At 55.1% G+C, this 23124-nt stretch overlaps 1 protein-coding gene across 2 annotated transcripts; it reads left to right on the forward strand.

The window, feature by feature from the left end:
• Positions 1 to 2424: 2424 nt before the first annotated feature.
• Positions 2425 to 22547, forward strand: STAT5A (signal transducer and activator of transcription 5A). 2 transcript variants are annotated; one of them, XM_082603248.1, is made up of 19 exons: positions 2425 to 2610; positions 3407 to 3561; positions 3865 to 4021; positions 5245 to 5334; positions 8252 to 8426; positions 13384 to 13514; positions 13757 to 13908; positions 14381 to 14536; positions 14956 to 15135; positions 16305 to 16392; positions 16491 to 16613; positions 16946 to 17038; positions 17479 to 17685; positions 18281 to 18375; positions 18459 to 18589; positions 19021 to 19176; positions 19854 to 19905; positions 19999 to 20106; positions 21102 to 22547. In XM_082603248.1, exons 2-19 carry the CDS (start codon positions 3434 to 3436, stop codon positions 21262 to 21264), a joined length of 2385 nt encoding a protein of 794 aa, XP_082459374.1. In that variant the 5' UTR covers positions 2425 to 2610; positions 3407 to 3433; the 3' UTR covers positions 21265 to 22547. The 2 variants fall into 2 exon arrangements, with proteins under 2 accessions (XP_082459374.1, XP_082459375.1); XM_082603249.1 differs by lacking the exon at positions 16946 to 17038.
• The last annotated feature ends 577 nt before the right edge of the window (positions 22548 to 23124 follow it).

Genomic DNA, 23124 nt, shown 5'->3' on the forward strand with positions numbered 1-23124 from the left:
GATGAGAGGCAGTTAGGGGCGGCAGCCTAAGACCCCAGCTCAGTCTAGACGCGAGGAGGTCTCTGATCTTCCTGAACCCCCCACTCTCTACGCCTCAGTTTTCTCCTCTATAGTCCGGGCCCGTAAAACCACCAGGGTGCTTTGCTTTGTGGTGGGAAATAGCAGAGACCAAACCAGGGGACTGAAAGCAAAAAGAAACCCCAAATTTGACAGTTCCGGGTAGTTGCGTTATCCGGAGCCCTAACCACAGTCACCTCTGCCCCCAGCCTAACGCTGACACCCTTCCCTCCTCCACTCTCTTGGTTGGCCTTTGCCCATCCTGGGAAAGCTCCAGAGCTCCTCCCCTCCCACTGCATCTCAAAAGGAGAACAGAGGCACAAAGAAATGGAGAGCAACCCAGGCAGAATCAAACAGAGAGCTCTGAAGGCACTGGGGTACACCCTTTTAGGCCAATCCCTCCAGTTTTGTTCACGGGCACCCCAATGCTAGCTTTTTTTTAGGACCCAGGAGGACCCACCCCCCTAGCCAAGCCCAGTCCCATCCAACCAGATGTTTGGTGCGCAGGGCTGCCAGCTGGAGCAGCAGGCCCCAGCAGGCCCTGGGGAGGAGGCTGGAGGGGCGACTGCCTGGAAGTGGGGAGGCAGGGCCCCCACTCTGAAGCTGGCATCCCCATCCCACCCTTTCCAGATGCCCAGATGCGGCTGCATGGCAAGGGTGGTCCTCTGCCTTCCAGACGTGGCTCAGAGGACTTGGAAACTCAAGGAGTCTGCTCCCACTGATTGACTTAGCCACCTGCTCACAGTGAGAGGCTGGAGGGCACAGGTGCCACATCGGGCCCACCCACTGTGTCCTCGTGACACTGACCGGGTCACTTCCCCTCTCCAGCCTCTGTTTCCCCATTTGTAAAATCATCTTTACGTTTTTTTTTTTTCCAGCTCTGACACTTGGCTGTCACTCCAGGTAAGCCCCTAGCTGTGTGTCAGACCCTCCCCTACCAGATCCGTTGCACAGCGTAGAGGAAGGAAAGAGGGAGAGGCATTGTGCTTCCTCCTCCCTAGAGCAAGTTTTCCCCAATCCCTTGAACCCCTTTACAGTTTTCAATTCCTTTCCTTGCGATTCTGCCCACTGAGACCGTGACCACACATGGAGGTGTGCTGGGGGTGGGAAGGGGAGACAATCCAGCTTCTACAGCTTTAAACTTCGGGTTTTCTCTGAAGTGAGAGAATGAAAGTGGGGAAGTAGTGAGCGGTAAGAAGATGGGGGGGCACATGGAGGGGGGGAAGGAATGGAGAGAAAAGGGCAGATTCAAGAAGGAATTAGGGCGGGAGGGAGGGAGAGGAGAATGATTGCCCCCAGTACATGAGGTCTTGGCCCAGCCAGCCCTGAGTGGGCTGCCAGACTGGCCCCTCCCTTGGTGCTGCCAAGACCAGCTGCCAGGCACGGGGGCGGCCCCAGAGGAGAGGGAAGCTGGGTAAAGGGAATGGAAGGCTTCCAGGGCAGCCTTGCCCAACTCCACAGGCCCCGTAGGGGGGCTCTCAGGGAGGGGGCTGGGACCCAGGCAAGGCTCAGGGAAGGTGTTCCCTGCTCTGTCAAGGCTTATAGGCAGTCCTGAGCTTGGGAGGATTCAAGACACCCCTCCCTGGACTTTCCGAAGACAGGACCAGCCTCAGATGTGACTGGGCTGGGGTGAGTGGAGAGGCAGGATCATGTATGAACCATAGTCTGTGGACTAGGCCCTGTGCCCACTGTGGAACCCTACGCAAGCCCCCTCCCCTCTCTGGACTCCATTTCTTATCTGCATAATTTCAGGGGGTGGAAACATTTGCCTGCCAGGGTTCTTTCTTTTTTCTACTGCAGGCGGGGGTGCACAGTGGCGGGAGTGATGTAAGGAGGGGCGGTGGGGCCCCCTGGGTGAGGGGGGGCCCCCTGGTGAAGGCCCCCTGGCCTTCTCTGGAATCCCCAGTCTTTCCCCTCAATACGCTTTGTCTCTGAGATTACAAAAGCTGTGTCCCCAACCCACACAAACACACACGCACACACACACTAAACTTTTTAAATCTAGAGACTCAAAAGACGACAAACGCCAGGGCTGGAAGGCTGCTCCAACCCTTCCCTCCTCCCTTTTTACAGATGAGAAAACTGAGGCCCTGCTTTGGGATTTCCGGAGCCCGGGATTTCCCAGCCCTCCCACCCTCATCCTCCAGCCACTCCTGCGCCTCTTGCTTAGCACGGTCCGCGGCAGCTCCGCGGGGCCGCCGGCGAGGGCTGGCTGGGACTCCCCGGTGACCCGGCCATCGGGGCAGCCCCTGTGCTCGGCGCCAGCCCCGCCTCGCTGCCTGGGGCCCGGCCGCGGCCGCCGCCGCTGTGCACTCGCCGGAGAGCTAGCCACCAAGGGCGGAGGCAGGGAGGGAGCGACCGAGGCTGGGAGGGGTGTTGGCGAGAGCTCGCGCGCTGTGTATGGTCTATCAGAGGCAGCTGACCTTTGAGGAGGAAATCGCTGCTCTCGGCTCCTTCCTGTAGTAACAGCCGCCGCCACCGCCTCCGCCGCCGCCAGGAGCCCGGGCCGGGAGCGAGCGTCAGCCCCGCAGCCGGACTGCTCTGCGCGACCAGGTGGGTGGCCCGGCCGCGCGTCCCCGGCGGCGCGCGCCCAGAGGGGGCCCCTGGCTGCTGCCCCGGCCCCCTCACCGCGGGACCCGGAGCCCGACGGGCGTAGGGGTGCAGGGGACGGTCCCCGGGACCGAGAGGGAGTTTCGGAGCAGCGCGCAGCGCGGACGAGAGACGAGGGACGCGGGACGCTGATGCAGGGAGGGGGCCGAGGGTGGACGCCATCCTCGCCGGCAGAGGGCAGGGGGCGCTGTCGGACTGGACAGTGGGAGACCTCGGGGCACAGCTTGGGGGACGCAGCCCAAGAGAGGGAGTGTCTGTCTCCCCAGCCCTCTCTCCTTAACCCCAGCCACGTGCTTACGGTGACAGAGCTGTCCAGTGGGAACCGTCGGTGGCGTTGCTCAAACGTTGGGCTGGGATATCCCCCGTTCCCAGAAATGGGGACTCGGGGTTCGAAGCAGGGTGGGGGGATTCTTGCAGCCCTCCCCAGAGGGCCCGTGGGCCTCCGCCATCAAGTTTCTCTTTCAGTTTCTAGCTGTTCCCCCCGGGGAAGCCCCGGTGGGGCGAGGGGAGAGGAAGAGGGGGAGGGCACCTGACTTTCGGGAGCCCCTCCCCAAGCCTCAGCGGGCTCCTCGCTGGAGGGAAGGCCGGCCTTCCCCTCCTCACCGTCTCTCTTCTCGCACAGGAAAGCGTGTCTGTGGGAGGGGAGGGGCCGGGCCTGACCGCGGTCCAGGGATGGGTGGGCATGGCAGGGCCAGAGGCAGGCCCAGCCCTCGCCTCTAACAAGGAGGCGCCTCTTCAGCCCTCTGCTCGTGCTAGGTGAACGGACATGGCGGGCTGGATCCAGGCCCAACAGCTGCAGGGAGATGCGCTTCGCCAGATGCAGGTGCTGTATGGGCAGCACTTCCCCATCGAGGTCCGGCATTACTTAGCGCAGTGGATCGAGAGCCAGCCGTGGTAGGTGCCCCTGCCTGGTGCCATCCAGGCCCCTTGGCCTTTAAGTCTCCTCTTTGTGGTTTGGTGAGATTCTGGTCCTGTCTGTCCCGCTCTGTGCAGAAGAGGCGGTGTCCTTGGAAAAGGGGAACAGGGAAATGGGAGTCTGGGATTGGAGAGGGAATGTTTCTAGACTTTGGTGCCTGTGGAACTGCCAGGAACAAGTCTGGTGGGCACGAGCCTTGGATTTCCACGTCACTCTTGGTGCCTGACCTCCATGCCCAAGGAGGCGCCATAGTAGGCTTCTCTCTCCTGCCCTGCCCCAAGGGATGCCATCGACCTGGACAATCCCCAGGACCGACCCCAGGCCACCCAGCTCCTGGAGGGCCTGGTGCAGGAGCTGCAGAAGAAGGCTGAGCACCAAGTAGGGGAAGATGGGTTCTTACTGAAGATCAAGCTGGGGCACTACGCCACGCAGCTCCAGGTGGGTGTGATCTTGGGGCCTCGAGGCTCCAGGTGGGCATGAGCTCCAGGCCACGCAGCTCCAGGTGGGTATGAGCTTGGGGCCACGAAGCTCCAGGTGGGTGTGAGCTCTGGGCCACCTGCAGGGTGCAGTGTCCGCCTTCTCTTTCCAGCACCAGAACCCCGGGTTTTTTTCCCTGGTTTGGCCACTGACTCACCGTATGACCCTGAGCTTATCGGCAACTTTTCTGTGCTTCGATTTCCCCCACCCCCTCTTTCTAAATCAGACCTGTCAGATTCCCCTTAGCATATTCTAAAGCAAGAGGTGGGGCGTGTTTGTCCCCAAGAGAAGGGGGATGGGTGAAACTGCATTCTGGGCAGACGAAGCAGAAGGGATGGGGGTAGACCAAGTCAAGATTCTATTGTCAGAGAAAGGAATAGTGACAGATTCTAGAAATGAGGCAACGAGGCAGCCAGGCATCCCTCTTGGGGCTCTTTTAAAGGCTTTTCAAAGAGCTGCTGAAGTGGTGTGCAAGAGGAACAGAGTTGTCCCGGAGCCTTGAATTAAGGTTTTAGATGTAAGGTGTAGCTTCTCCTTCACCTGAGGATGCGGGGGGAAGGAATATAAGGGAGAGAGGAAGTTTTTGTGGCAGCAGGAGAGGGGTGAGGGTGGTGATCATAGTTGAGCATTTGTTGGAACTCACTTGAAGATTTAGAGAGCCCTTCTTAAACACAAGCAGCCAGGAGAATAAAAAGTCCATCCCAGAAGAGGCAGGAAACACGAGAAACCTGTGGGAAGAGGGAAGCAAACTAGGAACCCAGGGCCAGGACTATAGTGGAAGTCCCTTGACCTTGCCATGAGATGCCCTGGGTCTTCAGTCATCTGCTCACTCACTTGTTTGCCTCTGGACAAGTACTTAATCTCTCTGAGCATCAGTTTTCTCATCTGTGAAATGAGGATAACAGTTTCTGCTTATGTCATAGGGTTTCTGTGATGCACAAGTCAAAGGAGATGGCAGATTGGAAGTGCTTTGTAAACTGTTTCTAATGCACTGCAAACCAAATATGAAGATCTGCGAGGGGAAATCAAGTCAAGGAGAGAGAGAGGGTCTGGTGACAGTTCCTGAGGCTTCCCAGGGGAAGCTGAGGCAGGGACTGGAGGAGAGGAAGGGGTGGGCGTGGCACTGCAATGGTCATGGTGGGAGCAGAGGATGGCCACTGGCAGCTGCTGTTGGATTCTTTCAGAACACGTATGACCACTGCCCCATGGAATTGGTGCGCTGCATCCGCCATATTCTGTACAATGAACAAAGGCTGGTCCGAGAAGCCAACAATGTGAGTGTCCCATGGGTTTGGGGAGAGGTTTTGCGAAGTCCTTCTACCTGCTTTTATATGTTTTATAAACACTGGCATGAGAAAGCACCAAAGAAATAAAAGACATGAGCAAGCGTGACAGGCAGCATCACATGCAGGTGTACACTGACACCCGACCCCCACTCCCCGGCTTCAGTCCCTGGCTCTACTACTTACTAGCTGTGTGACTCGAGCAAGTTACTTAACCTCTCTGAGCCTCTGTCTTTTTCTATTATAAATGAGGACAGTCATCGTATCTACCCTGTAGGGTTATTGTGAGATACTATGTGGGCAAAGGATAGACAAACACAAATGAAACAGAAAAGGAAGCCTTAAAAACACACATACACATCAGGAGATGCAGTCTATGTCAGCGATGGCATTACAAATCACCAGGGAAAAGATTTGTCGTTCAATAAATGGGGCTGGAGACAAAAAAAGAAATATCCTCTGGTGTGGTCTATGAGGGGAAACAGAGCTGAGGTCTATGTCAGAAGAAGTAACCCGGCAAGCTCAGAGAAGCGAGGCCTAGCAAGGCAGAGCAGGGACTCGTCCCCCATGTTCTGAAACCATAAAGGCATCAGACGTTGCTTGGACAATGGGTCAAATGGTATATTATCTGCAATAAAGCAAAATGAATTTCATAAAATGATATCCCATAGGTAAAGACCACAGACCAGTGCCTGGAGCGAAGTCATATTTATTATTTACTTGTGGTGGACACTGATTTCAAGAATTTGAGCGTTCATTCAGTAAATATTTATTGAGGTCTTGCTGTGCATCTGACACTGGACTCGGATGGGAAAAACAGATAAAGTCCTGGTCTCCACCTAAAGGGAATGCAGGCGATGATAGATTCTTTAGGTGTCAGCTGAGGGCTAAGCGGGCCTCTTTGGAAAAAGGATCCAACTCAGACTGGAGCAGGCTGGCTGGTGGAGGGGAGGGTGTCCTGAGGAAAAGGATGCCCAAACTATAGTGGGGAAAGAGGGAGGAAGGAGGCAGGATGAGTTTTCTAGTTAAAAATAACAGCAGTATATGTGAGGGCAGGAAGGCACGAGCCACCTTATGACGTTCGAAGAACTGTAAGTGTTCAGTGCTACTGGGGAGAAGGGAGCCAACTGGGCAGAAGCCAGGTCACAAAGGGTCAACTGGTACAACTCTTGACTTGGTGCAATTACAGAGCTATCTGTAAATGTACAAATGAGTTCGGCTCCAATTAAGAAATACATGCCTGGGCTTCCCTGGTGGCGCAGTGGTTGAGAGTCCGCCTGCTGATGCAGAGTACACGGGTTCGTGCCCCGGTCCGGGAAGATCCCACATGCCGCGGAGCGGTTGGGCCCGTGAGCCATGGCCGCTGAGCCTGCGTGTCCGGAGCCTGTGCTCCGCAACGAGAGAGGCCACGACAGTGAGAGGCCCGCGTACCGCAAAAAAAAAAAAAAAAAAAAAAAAAAAAAAGAAATACGGGCCTACGATGCAGGTGTTGTCATGGTTGGGGGGAAATAATTGTTCTCCCAGTCATCAAGCTGTTCTTCAACACCTCTGATGTCCTGGGCCTTGGGGATTTTGTGGTGCACAAGACAGACAAGGTCCTAGGCCTTAGGGAGTTCACATCCTAGTGCAGGGAGGAAGACAAGAAAGAACATGCAGGCTTCCCTGGTGGTGCAGTGGTTAAGAATCTGCCTGCCAATGCAGGGGACAGGGCTTCGAGCCCTGGTCCGGGAAGATCCCACATGCCGCGGAGCAACTAAGCCCGTGCGCCACAACTACTGAAGCCTGCGCTCTAGAGCCCGTGCTCTGCAACAAGAGAAGCCATGACAATGAGAAGCCCGCGCACCGCAAGGAACAGTAGCCCCCGCTTGCCTCAACTAGAGAAAGCCCATGAGCAGCAACGAAGATCCAACACAGCCAAAAATAAAAGCAAATTAATAAATAAATTTAAAAAAAGAAAGAAAGAACGTGCAAGAACAAGACACCTTCAGTAAGGGAGGTCCTATTTTAAATTGGCTCATCAGAGAGGGTCACTCTGAAAAGGTGCCAGGGGAAGTGCCAGCAGGAAGGTTTGGTGCCAGACTGTTCCAGGGTGATGGAACAACAAATACAAAGGCCCTGAGGGAGGAACACGCTTATGTATTCAGGAACAGAAAGTAGCTGGTGTGCTTGGGCAGCAGTGGCGCTGTGGGTGGGGTAGGCAGAGGCTATGGGCTAGGGCCGTGGAGGGTGTGGGAGGAGTTTGGATTTTATTCTGAGAGCAGGTCACTGGAAAGGCCCTAAAGACTTGGTTGAAGGAGTAGATCCAACCAGGGCAGTTCAGTGGCTGGATCCACAAGGCCCTTGTGGATGCCTCCCCTGTCACTTTATTTGGGGTCTCCAGGATGCCACCTGTGAGCGGTTCACACTTTTTTCTCAGTCACAAGAAGGTCTCGAGTGAGGACACAGATGATGTGTGTTCACACAGCCTTGTCCCCCACTGTGTCCCCAGCACCTAGCACAGGTGGCATCGTGGCATCGGGTCAGTTAATGACTATGAAGTGAGGGGTCATCATCATTAGTAGTAGGAAAACCCAGGTAACTCCTGGGACATGTTGAGTTCTAGTCTCTCCAGAGAGAACCCCGACGGACCCTGTGTGGGTTACTCTGGTGGAGGTCAGAACTGCAATAGAAGTTTCTTCCATGCTTTATGAAGATGCCGTAGTCTGCCAGGTCACCTGTTTCTCTTCCTTTACCCTCTCCACCCCCATTCTGGCAAATGACTCTCCTTCTGACTCCAAGTACCCTTCCTTCTTATTCTAGATCTGGCATTTGGGGTCTGTAGTATTGGCGTTCCCCAGGGCCTGAGGCTTTCTCCCATCCTCACTGCCCAGCTTACCGCTGCCCACACTCTCCCCTGATATGTCTCCAGGGTAGTTCTTCTTCTGGGATCCTGGTTGATGCCATGTCCCAGAAACACCTTCAGATCAACCAGACACTTGAGGAGCTGCGACTGGTCACACAGGACACAGAGAATGAGCTGAAGAAGCTGCAGCAGACTCAAGAGTACTTCATCATCCAATATCAAGAGAGCCTGAGGATCCAGGGTGAGGCTGGTGTAAGAGGGCAGCGTGTGTCTGGGGGATGGGAGTGAGACCACTTTGTGAACTCCTGCAGGGTTGGGGCTAGATCCACGTCTGTCTCCCCAGAACCTTATCCAAAGCTTGGGAGGAGTAACGCTCCCAGTGATGGAGCCCCTGCTATGGGCCAGGCTCCAGGCTAAACCCTTTGCATGCATTATTCACTACAACCTTTACAGCAGCCCTAAAAACTAGGTAGTTGTATCATTCCTGTTTTGCAGATGATAAAACTGATGTTCAAAGAGAACACGTAATTTGGCCTGGGTTTCTTTTTTTTTTCCTTTAAATTTATTTTATTTATTTATTTTTGGCTGCATTGGGTCTTCGTTGCTGCGCGTGGGCTTTTCTCTAGTTGCAGAGAGCGGGGCTACTCTTCGTTGTGGTGCGCAGACATCTCATTGCAGTGGCTTCTCTTGTTGTGGAGCACGGGCTCTAGGTGCCCAGGCTTCAGTAGTTGTGGCACACGGGCTCAGTAGTTGTGGCACACGGGCTCAGTAGTTGTGGCTCACGGGCTCTAGAGCGCAGGCTCAGTAGTTGTGGCGCATGGGTTTAGTTGCTCCGCGGCATGTGGGATCTTCCTGGACCAGGGCTCTAACCCACGTCCCCCGCATTGGCAGGCGGATTCTTAACCACTACGCCACCAGAGAAGCCCTTGCCTGGGTTTCTTGAAAGTTGCAGAACTGGACCTTAACTAGAGATATGTCATAAAATCACTATATTTTAACCAATATTCAGTGAGTATATCAATGAATGAATCAATGAATGAATGAATATGGACAAAGTGTTCCCCAGTCAAAGGGAGGACTTAGGTTGGGAGTCCCGTGGTTGAACCAGGCTGGGGAGAGGTGGAACTCCAGGAATGCCCCTTCTTGAGCCTAATAGGAGGTAAAGATGGGAGGAGGAGGTGACAGTGGAAAATTCTCCTGTCTCCTAGGTCTATAATTTGCTAGTGACTGCCATGATAAGGGTGCAGGGAAAGAAAAATTAACTCAGAAGAAATTCACCCCAGGTACACTTACAAGAGTCTTGCAATGTGGCTCATCTTCCTTCACTTCAAATTGCTCCCAGAGCTGTACCACCCCATCCTAGTGAGAACAAGAAGTATCAAACTGCCTTTTCCTTCGGTCTTCTATTTCTGGTGTCTTAAGGTAGAACCTTAGGTCATTGATTTTAGACCTTTCTTCTTTTCTAATGTATATATTCAGAGCTATCAATTTCCCTCTCATCAGTGCTTTAGCTGCATCTCATCATTTTGGATATGCTGTATACTCATTATCATTCAATTTGAAATATTATCTAATTTCTCTTCTGATTAATTATTTTACCCACATACTATTTGGAAGTATATTGTTTAATTTCCAAATATTTTGTGTTTTTCTAGATGTCATATCTTTATTGATTTCATTTTCATTTCATTGTTGAATTCCACTGTTGTCAGAGAACATACTCTATATGATCTCTTCTTGTAAATTTATTGAGACTTGTTCTATGCCCCAGCATATGCTCTGTGTTGGTGAATGTATTTTGTGGACTTGAATGTATGTTCTGAAGTTGTTTTATTTTAAAATAGCAATAATAAATTCAGTAATGTTAACATATATAACATAATATATAATGTTAACATAATAAAGTTATAAAAACCCACCGCAAATTTAGTGAGTAGAGTGGCATTGCTTTACATTTTTGCAAATCTCTTTAATGTTAGGCTTAATAGGAGATAGCTGGAGCTGGCTTTCAATCTGTTGTAACATCACATATCTTGTAACCTCTAGAAAACTCTGCTGTATGCTTATAAGTGACTAAGAGAAAAAAAGGTAAATAAGGTCCTATGACTTTATGAAAATAGTTCTGGCTTGGTGGACCTCCTATAAGGGTCTTAGGAGCCCTTCAGGGATCACTGGTTCACACTTTGAGAATCAATGATATATCTTTATTGATTTTTTGCCTAATTGTTCTATCAGATGCTGAAAGAAAGGTATCAAAATCTCCTATAGTATTGTGTTAACTTTCCAATTATTTATGTAAATATTCCTTTTATGTATTTTTGAAGCTTTGTTATTAGATGCATATACATTTAGAAGTATTATGTCATTCTGATTGATTGACACCTTAATATTTATGGAATATCTTTCTTGAGCTCTGGTAACACTCTTTGCCTTGAAGTCTACTTTATCAGATATTAGTATTACTCCTCCAGCCTTCTTATTCTATTTTTAAACAGAAACATATTTTTATCCATGCTTTTTAAAATTTGAAATGTAGACAGCATATAGTTGAGTCCAGCTTTTTTATTTATTCTGACAATCTTTGCTTTTAATTAAGGTGTTTAGTCCATTAATATTTAATGTAATAGCAATTGAGGTCCACATGTTAATATTTATTTTGTTTTGTCCCTTTTCAGTATTTGTTCCTCTGTTCTTCCATAGCAATTGAGGTCCACATGTTAATATTTATTTTGTTTTGTCCCTTTTCAGTATTTGTTCCTCTGTCCTTCCTTTTAATTGTTTAAATTTTTTAAGATTCTATTTTTTTTTTTTTTTTTTTTTTTCCGGTACGCGGGCCTCTCACTGTTGTGGCCTCTCCTGTTGCGGAGCACAGGCTCCGGACGCGCAGGCTCAGCGGCCATGGCTCACGGGCCCAGCCGCTCCGCGGCATGTGGGATCCTCCCGGACTGGGGCACGAACCCAGGTCCCCTGCATCGGCAGGCGGACTCTCAACCACTGCGCCACCAGGGAAGCCCAAGATTCTATTTTAATTTAACTACTTAAGCTTTCCTCCTACCTTGCCCTGTCAGTGTTTTCTGTACCCTGAGACTAGCACATTGCCTGAATCATAGCAGGTGTTGAGTAAATGTTGGGGGGATAATTCTAGCAGCTCTTCTTCAGATCTGAATCCATCCCAGACTGACCCGAAAGAAAGGAAGGCCCTCCTGCTAGATTAGGGAGCAGGACATTTCAGGCTATTATTTCTACCCAAGGCCGTTGACTTGTTGACAGTACTGATGATCCTATTCTGGGGTTTTCTGTTTCCTATTTGTGAGGTTGGGTTTCGACTCTGGTTTGGGTTTGTCCCCATCGTGCAATGTCAGTTCAGTCTCATTTATCAAGTGCACCCATCAGAAACTCACACTACCAGGGCCTCCCTGGTGGCGCAGTGGTTGAGAGTCCGCCTGCCGATGCAGGGGATACGGGTTCGTGCCCCGGTCTGGGAGGATCCCATATGCCGCGGAGCGGCTGGGCCCGTGAGCCATGGCCGCTGGGCCTGCGCATCCGGAGCCTGTGCTCCGCAACGGGAGAGGCCACAACAGTGAGAGGCCCGCATACCGCAAAAAGAAAAAAAAAAAAAAAAAAAAAAAAAAGAAACTCACACTACTGATCTGCCTGTGCAAGGGAAGTCTCAGCTCCCTCCAGTGGAGCCGACAGTTGCCTCAAGTCTCCTGGCGTCCTTCCCAGAAGCTTCTCCAATTTTCCAGGAGAGACCTAAGTGGGTCACTTGCATAAGGAGGCTGGGCCTGGTGTTGGGATCCCCACCACCTCCCTGTGGGTGGCCGGGTTCCGAGGTGGCTCTCCAGATGATTCTGCTCTGTTCCGTACCTGCTCAGTCCCCCGCAGTCATGTTACAGCCATATTTCTAAGTTCTCTTCTAGTTCTGGGCTTTCCTGGCTGTCTAGGGTTGCTTTAGTGTGTCCTTAGTTGCTTTTGTGCATCCATAGGGCAGGGCCTCGGTCAGTGTGACATGGCCCTCAGAGGCCTGCCAGGAACTTGACCAAGACCTGCTGACTGACGCTCTCATCTTCTTGACTCAGCCCCAGTAAGAACCGTGGGACGTTCCAAAAGCCTATTGGTGGGGGTAGGAATGCCAGCATCTCGGATGGTGATTGCCTGTGGAGGGAGGGATGGGGATGCCAGCAGGGGAGGGTGTACAGGTGCTTAACTGTGGAAATGTTTACTTTCTTAAGCTGGCTTCTTGATACACGGGTGTTCCTTGTATCATCCTTTCTATCAGCACTTGCCTAGGTCTTAAGTATCATATGAGAGATTTTTTTGAAAAGGCCTCGTCGGTGAGGCCTCGTTACCTTATTCCCGCCCTCGATGAGACGCCTGACGGCTGGTGTGGAGAGGAGCTGCCTCCCTCTCTTGAGAGAATCTTGCTGCTTTCGTGTCCCCAGTGGCCCTGGACACTCTGTGTCTCTCCCTCTTCCGGTTGGTCTGCTGAGCTCACAGTGACCCAACCTGGACAAACATGTTAGGCCCCTTTGGCACCTGGAGAAACCGCCCCTTCCCCGAGGAGAGGCTGCTGCGCTCAGCCCTGCGGAGCAGGGCCTTCCTGATGAGGCTTCGTCCTGTGAGGTTGGGGCTGAGAGCTTCTCCGTCAGCCTTTAATCCTGTCCTGTAACCCACTGGCCATGAGGACTGACTCTCACCTGGAGCTGATGGTGCCAGGCAGCTTCCTGAGTATTTTCTGTATCATTGCTTATGTAACGTCACAGCAGCCACTGAGGCAGGTGCCGTGATTCTCCCATTTTACACCTGGGGAAGCTGAGGCATAGGAGAGTGAGGTGATTTGCCCGAGTTCACCCACCTTTTACATGGCGAGGACACACTTCAGAGCAGGCAGGGTGGCTCTAAGCCGGACCCCGCGTGGGGAGAGGAGGGCTGGGTGGGCAGGGAGGCCATGGGCTGGCTCCTCCTCAGCTGCACCCCAAGCTTCCGTCTCCCCACTCCCCAAGGGGAGCTCAGAGTCGGGGGGCCAGGGGACGGAGCCCACTCATCTTTGGGCGCCATGGCTGTGGAACCCTGACTGGCCACTTGTCAGCTGTGTCCCCTCCAGGGTTTTGCCTCCAGAACAGGTGAGTGCAGTTCTGCCGGACTCCCTGCTGGACCCGGGGAGGTCATGGTCGTGGGTGTCCTGTCCCCTCCTCCAGCTCAGTTTGCCCAGCTGGCCCAGCTGAACCCCCAGGAGCGTCTGAGCCGGGAGACGGCCCTCCAGCAGAAGCAGGTGTCCCTGGAGGCCTGGCTGCAGCGCGAGGCCCAGACGCTGCAGCAGTACCGCGTGGTGAGTGGGCTCTGCGTCCCCCCGCTCCCGGGCGTGGAGGTGACACCCCTAGCCGAGCCGTCCCGGGGACCTGAGGGAGGGAGAGAGCCAGGAAGAGAGCGGGACGCAGCAGAGCAGGAGGCCAGAGCCTTCCCCGCTGTGTGGGCACGCAGGGCAGAGCGGGTCGGCAAGGGGTGAGGGGAGACCATGTGGGGCTGTTCTGAGAGCCCAGAAGGGCCGCTCCCCCGCCGCCCGCCCCTCAGGAGCTGGCCGAGAAGCACCAGAAGACCCTGCAGCTGCTGCGGAAGCAGCAGACCATCATTCTGGATGACGAGCTGATCCAGTGGAAGCGGCGGCAGCAGCTGGCGGGGAACGGAGGGCCCCCCGAGGGCAGCCTGGACGTGCTACAATCCTGGTAATGGGTGTGGGGGGCCGGGCGGGGGCGGCAGGGGCTCAGCAGGGCGCCACCGGCTGCTGTCCTGCTCCTGCGTTTACGTGCGCAGCCGGCTCCCTCTGTCGGGGCCCAGGTCTTATTTCACCAGTGGTCTGGTTCCTGATGCAGACTTTGGTGCCCCCGTCCTGTGCCACCTCCCCCGGGAGGGGCGCCCCTGGGTGAGGGAGTGGGGTGGGACCAGGTGTGCAGAGTGACGCTCAGGCTGGTTGGACCCAAGTCAGGGTCGCTCCTCCTGTGTGTTTCTTTGTGTTTCTGGAAGCCAGGCCAGCCGTGCTCTGCTCAGTGGACAGGCCAGGCGGCTAAGGCGCCGAGCCTTCCTCGGGGAGGAGCTGGGTCGGGGCCTTCCCCCCAGCCTGGGCGCCTTCTGGCTTCTGGCCTGGAGGAAGTGGGTGAAGCCTTTGTCCTTCCCTTTGGCCTCGGGGCTCCCGTGCAGGTGTGAGAAGTTGGCGGAGATCATCTGGCAGAACCGGCAGCAGATCCGCAGAGCTGAGCACCTCTGCCAGCAGCTGCCCATCCCCGGCCCCGTGGAGGAGATGCTGGCTGAGGTCAACGCCACCATCACAGACATCATCTCAGCCCTGGTGACCAGGTGATTGCTGCCTCTTGGCCACGCCCAGGCCCCATCCGGTTGGCCTGGGTCGCGGGCAGCAGGGTCTTCACAGACAGGGCGCTGCGCTCTGGCTTAAACCCTTCCGTCTCTGCCTCACGCCCTCATCCCATCCCCCTCTGTCGCCTGTTGCCGTGGCCTCTTGCTGTCGACCTCGCCCAGTTTCTCTTGTGGACACTGTATGGGCTTGTTCCCTGCAGCCCGTTTCAGCTGTGGAGTTCACCTCACTGCCTCCCCTCCTGCCAGCTTCCCCGACTCGCAGTGGCCCCCCCGGGACCGGGGGCTGTGCCACAAGCCCTTCCTTCGCCTGCTGTGCCCCGTGCAAGGCGGCCTCGCCACGCGGAGGGAGGGACCGGAGCGCTGTCCTCTGAGGCGTCCCCTGGTCACTTGTGTCCCCGCAGCACGTTCATCATCGAGAAGCAGCCCCCTCAGGTCCTGAAGACCCAGACCAAGTTCGCAGCCACCGTGCGCCTGCTGGTGGGCGGGAAGCTGAACGTGCACATGAACCCCCCCCAGGTGAAGGCCACCATCATCAGTGAGCAGCAGGCCAAGTCGCTGCTCAAGAACGAGAACACCCGCAAGTACGTTGCCCTCGAAATTGGAGGAAAGGGATCCCCCCTTCTAGGAAGTTTCTAGGCCTGGCTATTCCTTTGTAGGAGCCCCATTAGCTGCTCAAGAACGAGAACACCCGCAAGTACTTGCCCTGCTCCCATCTGCCCCTCCCTCAGCTCAGCCTCTGTTCTACAGCAGGCGTCCTGGGTGATGGGGACAGCATGGCCTCCCTCTCTGAAACCCTTTGTCTTGCATTGCGATGTGGTCCCGTGTCGCTCCAGTTCACTGTGTCTGTCCTGGCGTACACTTCGCAGACATAGTCAATCAACAAGGATTTCGCCGCTGGGTGTCCCAGGACCTGTGCTGAGCACTGAGACACAGCTGTGATCCACATAGAACCTGGCTATGTCCCTGCCTAATCTCGAGACAGAAAATTAAAAGAAAGCAATATCACAGCGCCTGCAATACCAGGGTAGTCAAGGAGGGCCTTTCTGAGGATATATTTGAGTGGAGACCTGAAGGAGAAGGTCAGGAGTGTTTGGGGAGATAGGAAGGGCGAGTACAGAAGTCCCGAGGCAGATGCTGAGCGTCCGTGTTCAGCAAACAGACAAGGCAGTGGGCTCGCTTGTCCTGAGTGAGGCCAGGGAGGTGCGCAGGGGTTGATCTCGGGAACCTTTGTAGGCTGTGGTCATGCTTTTTATCTCAAGTACGCTAGAAACTGCCGAAGGCCCCCACATCAATCTTAAATTTATTTATTTATTTAGTCATTCATTTATTTATTTATTGGCTGCGTTGGGTCTTTGTTGGTGCCCGCAGGCTTTCTCTAGTTGCGGCGAGCAGGGGCTACTCTTCGTTGCGGTGCGCAGGCCTCTCATTGAGGTGGCTTCTCTTGGCTGTGGAGCACGGGCTCTAGGCACGTGGGCTTCAGTAGTTGTGGCTTGCGGGCTCAGTAGTCCCCACATCAATCTTGATACCCAAGGAACTTTAATGATAGAGACACAGGCCCCACCCTTGGAGACTTTGCTCAGGTGCTCTCAGGTTGATGAGAAAGTGAGCCCAGGGACACTCGGAGAAATGTTCTTAGGGGAGGGGCAGGGGCTGCTGGCAGGGCTTTCTGGAGAAGTCTGGGCCCAGGGTGCAGACAGGATGGTGCTCCTGGCCTGGGCCCAGTGGAGATGGGTTCCTCTCTGCTTCGCAGTGAGTGCAGTGGAGAGATCTTGAACAACTGTTGTGTGATGGAGTATCACCAGGCCACAGGCACCCTCAGCGCTCACTTCAGGAACATGGTGAGGACAGGGCCCCGCCCATGGAGGGAGGCCCGCCCAGAGCCGAGTCCTTAACCAGCAGCTTTCTCCTCATTCCCCTCTGACCTCCCACCCTGCAGTCACTAAAGAGGATCAAGCGCGCTGACCGGCGAGGCGCAGAGTCCGTGACGGAGGAGAAGTTCACGGTCCTGTTTGAGTCTCAGTTCAGTGTTGGCAGCAATGAGCTTGTGTTCCAGGTGAAGGTGAGACCCGGCTCCCCCGTCCCCTTGCAGGCCACCCGGCTGGCTTGGGAAAGCCAGAGACTTGAATCCTCACACAGGCTCAGTCCATTTACCCCATGATGCTCTCAGAAAACCTAATTTCACTCTGCTGGTGCCCATTTGCGAGGTCATAATCCGGCACCAGCCCACAGAATTTAGGCCGTGGGCCAAGAAGAAATATGTTGTGTTGTTTTGTTTGTTTTTGCTTTAGTTTTGCTGGGAGGGGCTTGAGGAACGAGGGTTGGGAGTCTCCCCCGAGAGGAGGGCAAGACGGTGGTCACATGCCCTACCCCCCCTTCCCTGGATTCCCGTAGACCCTGTCCCTGCCTGTGGTTGTCATTGTTCACGGCAGCCAGGACCACAACGCTACTGCCACTGTGCTATGGGACAATGCCTTTGCTGAGCCGGTGAGTCCCCATGAGACCCTCACCGCGGCCCCTCGGAGTTTCCCAGGGTCAGCCCCAACCCCAGGGCCCCTGCTGAGTGGTCTTCCCCAACCCTAGGGCCAGACCAGAGGTCAGGGGGCAGCTGGTGTGAACACCCTGCCCTCGGCATGTCCTAGGCTCTGTCTGGGCTCTGGGTCACAGGACTGGGGTCTCCGAGGTCTGTGAGCGTGGTCTTGGGGCTCTGGTCCCTGATCCCTCTCCCCAGGGTCCTGGTCTGGGTCTCCATCCCTGTATGCCCACCCCTCTGACCCTGCCCCCCAGCCTTTCTTTCCCTTGCATTTTGGTCCCCTTTTCTGGACCTTCCTCAGTCCCCTCTGTCTCCTGGTGTCTGTATCTGTGTGTGTGTAACTATCTCCTACTCCCTCCATCTGCCTTTGTTTCCTTTTTTCTCTCCCCACCAGGGCAGGGTGCCGTTTGCCGTGCCTGACAAAGTCCTGTGGCCGCAGCTGTGCGAGGCGCTCAACATGAAATTCAAGGCCGAAGTGCAGAGCAACCGGGGCCTGACCAAGGAGAACCTCGTGTTCCTGGCGCAGAAGCTGTTCAACAGCAGTAGCAGCCACCTCGAGGACTACAACGGCATGTCCGTGTCCTGGTCCCAGTTCAACAGGGTGAGGGACGCCGCCCGCTGCCTGCCTGGGACCACCCTGCCACCCTTCCCCCACCTCACACGCAGGTTACTGCCCCTGGTCAGTGGTCCCCCTCTACCCCCACCCCCCTCTTCTACAACCAGGAGAGACAGGGGCTAGTACCCCAAGGAACGCAGGCAGCCATGAGAGCCGAAGCAGGACAATGGAAGGAACCCAGAGCTGGGAGCCAGGGTCCCTGGGCTCTAGCCCTCGACGTGTTAACTAATTCGCCAGGCCCCTTCCCTCCTCTGTGCTGCGCTTTTCCCATCTGTAAAGCAAAGGGGTTGGGCGGGAATGACTTTGGAGGTCTCATCCAGCTTGGACAATCCTTTGCACCTCCGCCCCCCACCCCGTGGGATTGTCCCGGACCCCTGTGTCTGCGAGGCAAGAAGCCAGTGTACTCTCTGGTTCCCTAGGATATGAGCAGGGGCTGTGGCAGTTTGCTGGAGTGTGGGGCAAGTCGGATGAGGAACTGGGAGAAGGTCTGGGTGAGGACAAGAGGGCACTGAGTGTTCCCTGAACCACCCGTGACGACGGGGGCACAAGCCCTGACTTGGGGTTTCCTGGGGGCTCTCAGGAGAACTTGCCAGGCTGGAACTACACCTTCTGGCAGTGGTTCGATGGGGTCATGGAGGTGCTGAAGAAACATCACAAGCCCCATTGGAATGACGGGTGAGGAATGGGGTCTGGGAGGTCATGGGCTCAGGGGACAGTGGCTGCTGCCAGCAGTGACACTGTATGCTTGATGCACCCAGGGCCATCCTAGGTTTTGTGAATAAGCAACAGGCCCATGACCTGCTCATCAACAAGCCCGACGGCACCTTCTTGTTGCGCTTTAGCGACTCAGAAATAGGGGGCATCACCATTGCCTGGAAGTTTGACTCTCGTGAGTTCCCTACGTGCCCACACGCTAGCCCCAGTGGCCCTGCCTTCCATTTCCTTGTTCCCTATTCTCCATCAGGCCTGCATCCTGAGAAGGTATCCGGTGGGAGAGATGGGAACTGAGCTTGGAGGGTGGGAGGAGTGTTGCTCAGAAGCACATTCCCTCTCTGTTGTTTTCCACTGGGGAGAACCTAAAATCATTGGCCTCCTGGACTCCAGAACTGCCGGGCGAGTCCTTCTCTGCCCTGACCCAGCCTTCTTGGTATCTGCTTGCCCGTGGTCATTTCCTTGCCCTATGCCGAGGAGCACAGGGGTGGGGTTGCAGTGCAGGCTAGTGAAAGCTCCGATGTCTCTGCAAGCCTGCCGTGAAGCCCCCCAGCTCTGATCCTCCTCCCGAGGGCGGTGGGTTGTGGGAATAGCTTGGCCTTTTCACAGCTGACCGTAACCTGTGGAATCTGAAGCCGTTCACCACGCGGGATTTCTCCATCCGGTCCCTGGCTGACAGGCTCGGGGACCTGAGCTATCTCATCTACGTGTTTCCCGACCGGCCCAAGGATGAGGTCTTCTCCAAGTACTATACTCCTGTGCTCGGTGCGTCCTGCCCAGATACCCCCGGGGCTAGGCGGTGGGCACGCCCCAAGAAGAGCCGAGGGGCCGTTTCCCCTGTGGGTTTTTGTCCGTGGGATGGTGCAAGGCACGTGGAGAGGATTTCAGGGCTCACCACTGAAGAAAGGGAAAGCAAAACCTCTGACCCAGCCTTCTTCCCTGCAAAGCAAAACACTGAGTGGGACTCACTTCTGTGCCCTTGGAGGAAGAGGCCGCAGTGCTGGGGGAGGGGCCATAATGCAAACCCACAGAAAGTACACGACTCCCATCTTGATCAGCTGCCCTCACCAATCTCCACCCTCAAACCTACCCTCAAGTTGAGTGTAGGAAGCAAAATGACAGGGTTTTCCTCTTCAACCTGTCCCCAGTCCATTGGTTGGGTTGGTTCCTTGGTGTTGATTCTGTTTCCCTGGCAGGGGTGGGGGTGAGGAGAGAGAGAGCAAACAGGCCAGAAAAGGAAGCAGGAGAAGGGATGAGACTGAAGCCAGGGCCTGGGTGGTGTTCATTGTCAGCGGGTGTTTATGGGGCGTCTGTGGGAAATTTCATCCCTGCTGAGGCCCCATGGCATTGTGGGGGGAGGCAGACTGCACAGGTGGGTTTCCACTCCCCTGGGAGCTCCCAGAGACTTCGGTTCTCATCACCGTTCCCCCCGCCCTTGGCAGCTAAAGCAGTGGACGGATACGTGAAGCCACAGATCAAGCAAGTGGTCCCTGAGTAAGTGTCCCGGGTCCAGCTCTGGTCTCCTCCTCTCTTCAGGTGGCCCCTGAGCCCCTCCCCGCTGAGGCTGCGCTCTGCTTCCTCTCGCAGGTTTGTGAACGCCTCTGCGGACTCTGCCGGGAGTAGCGCCACCGACATGGACCAGGCCCCCTCCCCAGCCGTGTGCCCCCAGGCTCATTATAACATGTACCCACAGAAGTAGGTTGTGTTCTCCTGGGGCTCCGTGGGGAGGAACTGGGCACTTGGCTTCAGGCTGGGCACCCGGAGGGCTGGTGGGTAAGAAATCCAGAGCTCCTCTAGGTCTGAGATCACCCAGGCCAGGCCGGGCTCTGGCACATGCCCAGGTGCAGGGTGGGTGAGATCAGCCAATGAAAAGCATAGAGCATTTTGAAACTACACATAGCAGGGTCCTTGCTCTGGTGCTGACTAGCTGTGTGACCTTGGGGAAATTATTGAGCCTCTCTGATGCTCAGTCTCCTCATCTGTAAAATGGAGGCAGAAAGACCTACCACGTGGGACTGAGGTCAGGATTAAGTGAGAGAGTGCAGGTAGAGCATTTAGCACAGGTGAGACTGTTACAAGGGCTTGATACAGGGTAGCTATGGATGGGGTAGTTGTTCTTAGGAGTTGTGTGGGAACAGGGTGTCAATTGCTCCTCTCTGGAGTTTCCAGAGAAGAGAATTAATTCTCTTGCAAGCTGTGGGTGGCCTGCTGCCGTGGGACAACCGAAGGCTTGCGAGTCACAAAGACCGGAATTCCAATCCTGCCTCCACCTGCCAACCAGGTGGCCCTGAACAAGTTTCCTGACATGATTGAGTCTCAGTTTCCTCCTCTATAACGTGGAGTAAATACCTGCCTTATGGGTGGCTGTGAGGGTCGGTGTGACATGGTTGAAAGGCCCAGGCCTTCGTAAGTGCTCAGTGAATGGTGCCTGGGGTTTCATGGGCAGCTCGTTCACCCAACTACCTCATTGCCCTGAGATCGATGAGGTTGTGAGCGATGAGACTAGAACTGGGGTGTCTCTCAAAAGGCCAGTGACTGACTCATTCAACTTGGGGTGTGAGTCTAGCCAGAGCGGGTCCTGCTGCCATGAGACTCTGGTCTGAGTGGGGAGCAGGCTGGACGCTGTCCCCCAGGAGCTTGGGGGCTGTGAGGCATGCCAGCTCCCTCTGACGTCCCTTTCTCTCTACCAGCCCTGACCCCGTCCTCGACCAGGATGGAGAATTCGACCTGGATGAGACCATGGATGTGGCCCGGCACGTGGAGGAACTCTTACGCCGCCCTATGGACAGTCTGGACCCCCGCCTCTCCCCGCCTACTGGTCTCTTCACCTCTGCCAGGGGCTCGCTCTCGTGAATGTTTGTTTGAACCCTGCACTTCCCTTTGGAAACGTGCAGGGTTCACATTCATTGTGATTTTGTTTCTGTATCGCTGTGCATATTGAGGCCTTTGCAGGCACGTGTCCACATGCATATGCGCACGTTTGTGTACGAGGTGCGCCCGCCTCGCCTTTGCAGTCCTAGGCACGTGGCTGCCTTTTTCTTCAGATGGAGGCATTCCAGGAGCCCTTTGGGTCTGTCTGTTGTGGAAGAGACTGAGCTGCTTCTGTAGTTGCAGGTACGCCAGGCAGGCAAACCTATTCCTGCCAGAGCCTTTGCCTGCTCAGTAGCTACTTGAATGGAATTACTCAAGAAGGGAAAGGAGACAGGTCACGTCTCTAAGCTCAAGTTTTACTCCCGAGTTAGATGCTTTGCCTCCCAAGTGTGTGTGCATATATATACGTGCATCTGCTCGCATACAGAGCAACACACGTTGGTCTCTTGGTTCTTCCCCTCAGGATGGAGGTTGGAAGAACCAAGAGACCAGTTTTGAGTGATATTTTATACTTTATCTAATGACTATGGACTCCAGGCTTTTTGGAAACTGAGAGCTTATCTAGGCCATCCGCGGTCATGTCCCTAACACGGCAGCCAATGGGTCTTTTGCATCGGGCCTGTCAGAGCTGCTCTGAGGATGGAGTTTCTTGGCCTCGTGGTCCCCAGCCAGGGGGCTCCAGCTTCGAGTGTAGAATGCTGCTGCCCACATTCCGGCTTTTTCCATCCCATATCCCCTGCCCTCCATCTGGCCCCAGGCTTCTCTCCTCGCCTCTCTGTCTGCAACCTTGCTTACTTATGGAAGAGGTGGGGGGGTGGGGGTGGGGGAGGCACTGGTCTAGGATGTGGTGAACAGGAGGCCCAGGACTCGCAGTGTTGAGCCCCTAACCCCTCCTGGAACAAACCTGCAGCAAGGGGCAGCGTCGGGCTTGCAGCTCGCCTGTGGGGTCTGGAGGGAGGGGGAAAAGCTGATCGAGCCAGGCCCACTCTGCTGGGAGGTAGACCCTGGACTAGGCCTCGTCACAGTTGCATAACTGGCTGTGGTCTGCGAAGGCCTCGCTCCCAACCTCACACGCTCCCCCCTCCCTCTGAAGCTGCCACCCGCAGCCAGGGGCCGCTGACAGTGGAAGGAGTCCCAGAAGGAGTCCCAGGTTGAAACATCTCCCGAGGAAGGGGGGGACGGGAAGCAGGATTCTTTTGTTCTTTGTACAAAGGCTACTCATGTGTGTAAACAGTGTTTCTGAATAAAATATTTTTTTTCATAAATTTGCTGGAATGGCTCCTGGGTCATGGGGACCGCTGGAGTCGTTTTGTTCCTCTCCTTCCGCATAGCTGGTGCTGTTAAGGTGTAGCTTGAAGTTGCCAGTCTGCTCCCATTTCTGTGGTTTTAAGGGTGCCATCCCCACCCCAGTACTTTCAGTGCCTCTCAGAAGACTAGAGAACTTGAGGTCCTGGGAAAAGATGGGGCAGGAGTTACCGGGGGGGGGGCGAACTTTGGTCCCTGCCTCTCCTTATCAGCTGCCGCTATGAGCAGTCTCCAAGGTGGCAGCTGAGTGCCAGCGCCCAGACCATCCTCAACCCCTCGGGATGGAAGACTGGGGGGAAGCTGCAGGAGCCTCACAACGGTCCTTCCTCCCCTGGCCTCTTCCCAGAGACCAGCAGGTGGCACCATCCCCCTGTCCCTGCGTTTTCAAACGGTCGGCCTGAGCCTGGGAGGGAGGCTGGGGCGAGAGGAGGACAGTCTCCGCATTTGGTCCCATTGGCATCGGGAATCCAGGGGCTGTCGCCGAGGGCCCGGGCGGGGGCGGGGAACAAGAGCCTATGACAAGGTTTCTTCAGGGCT

Source organism: Mesoplodon mirus, assembly GCF_964341445.2.
Source record: "Mesoplodon mirus genome assembly, chromosome: 18".
Classification (NCBI taxonomy): domain Eukaryota; kingdom Metazoa; phylum Chordata; class Mammalia; order Artiodactyla; family Ziphiidae; genus Mesoplodon; species Mesoplodon mirus.

Bases quoted from the DNA above. Each gene is read 5' to 3' on its own strand.
- STAT5A (XM_082603248.1), top strand. From the start codon at position 3,434: ATGGCGGGCTGGATCCAGGCCCAACAGCTGCAGGGAGATGCGCTTCGC. The intron at 3,562-3,864 runs GTAGGTGCCCCT...CCCTGCCCCAAG, and splicing joins TGGATCGAGAGCCAGCCGTG to GGATGCCATCGACCTGGACA. The intron at 13,909-14,380 runs GTAATGGGTGTG...GCTCCCGTGCAG, and splicing joins CTGGACGTGCTACAATCCTG to GTGTGAGAAGTTGGCGGAGA.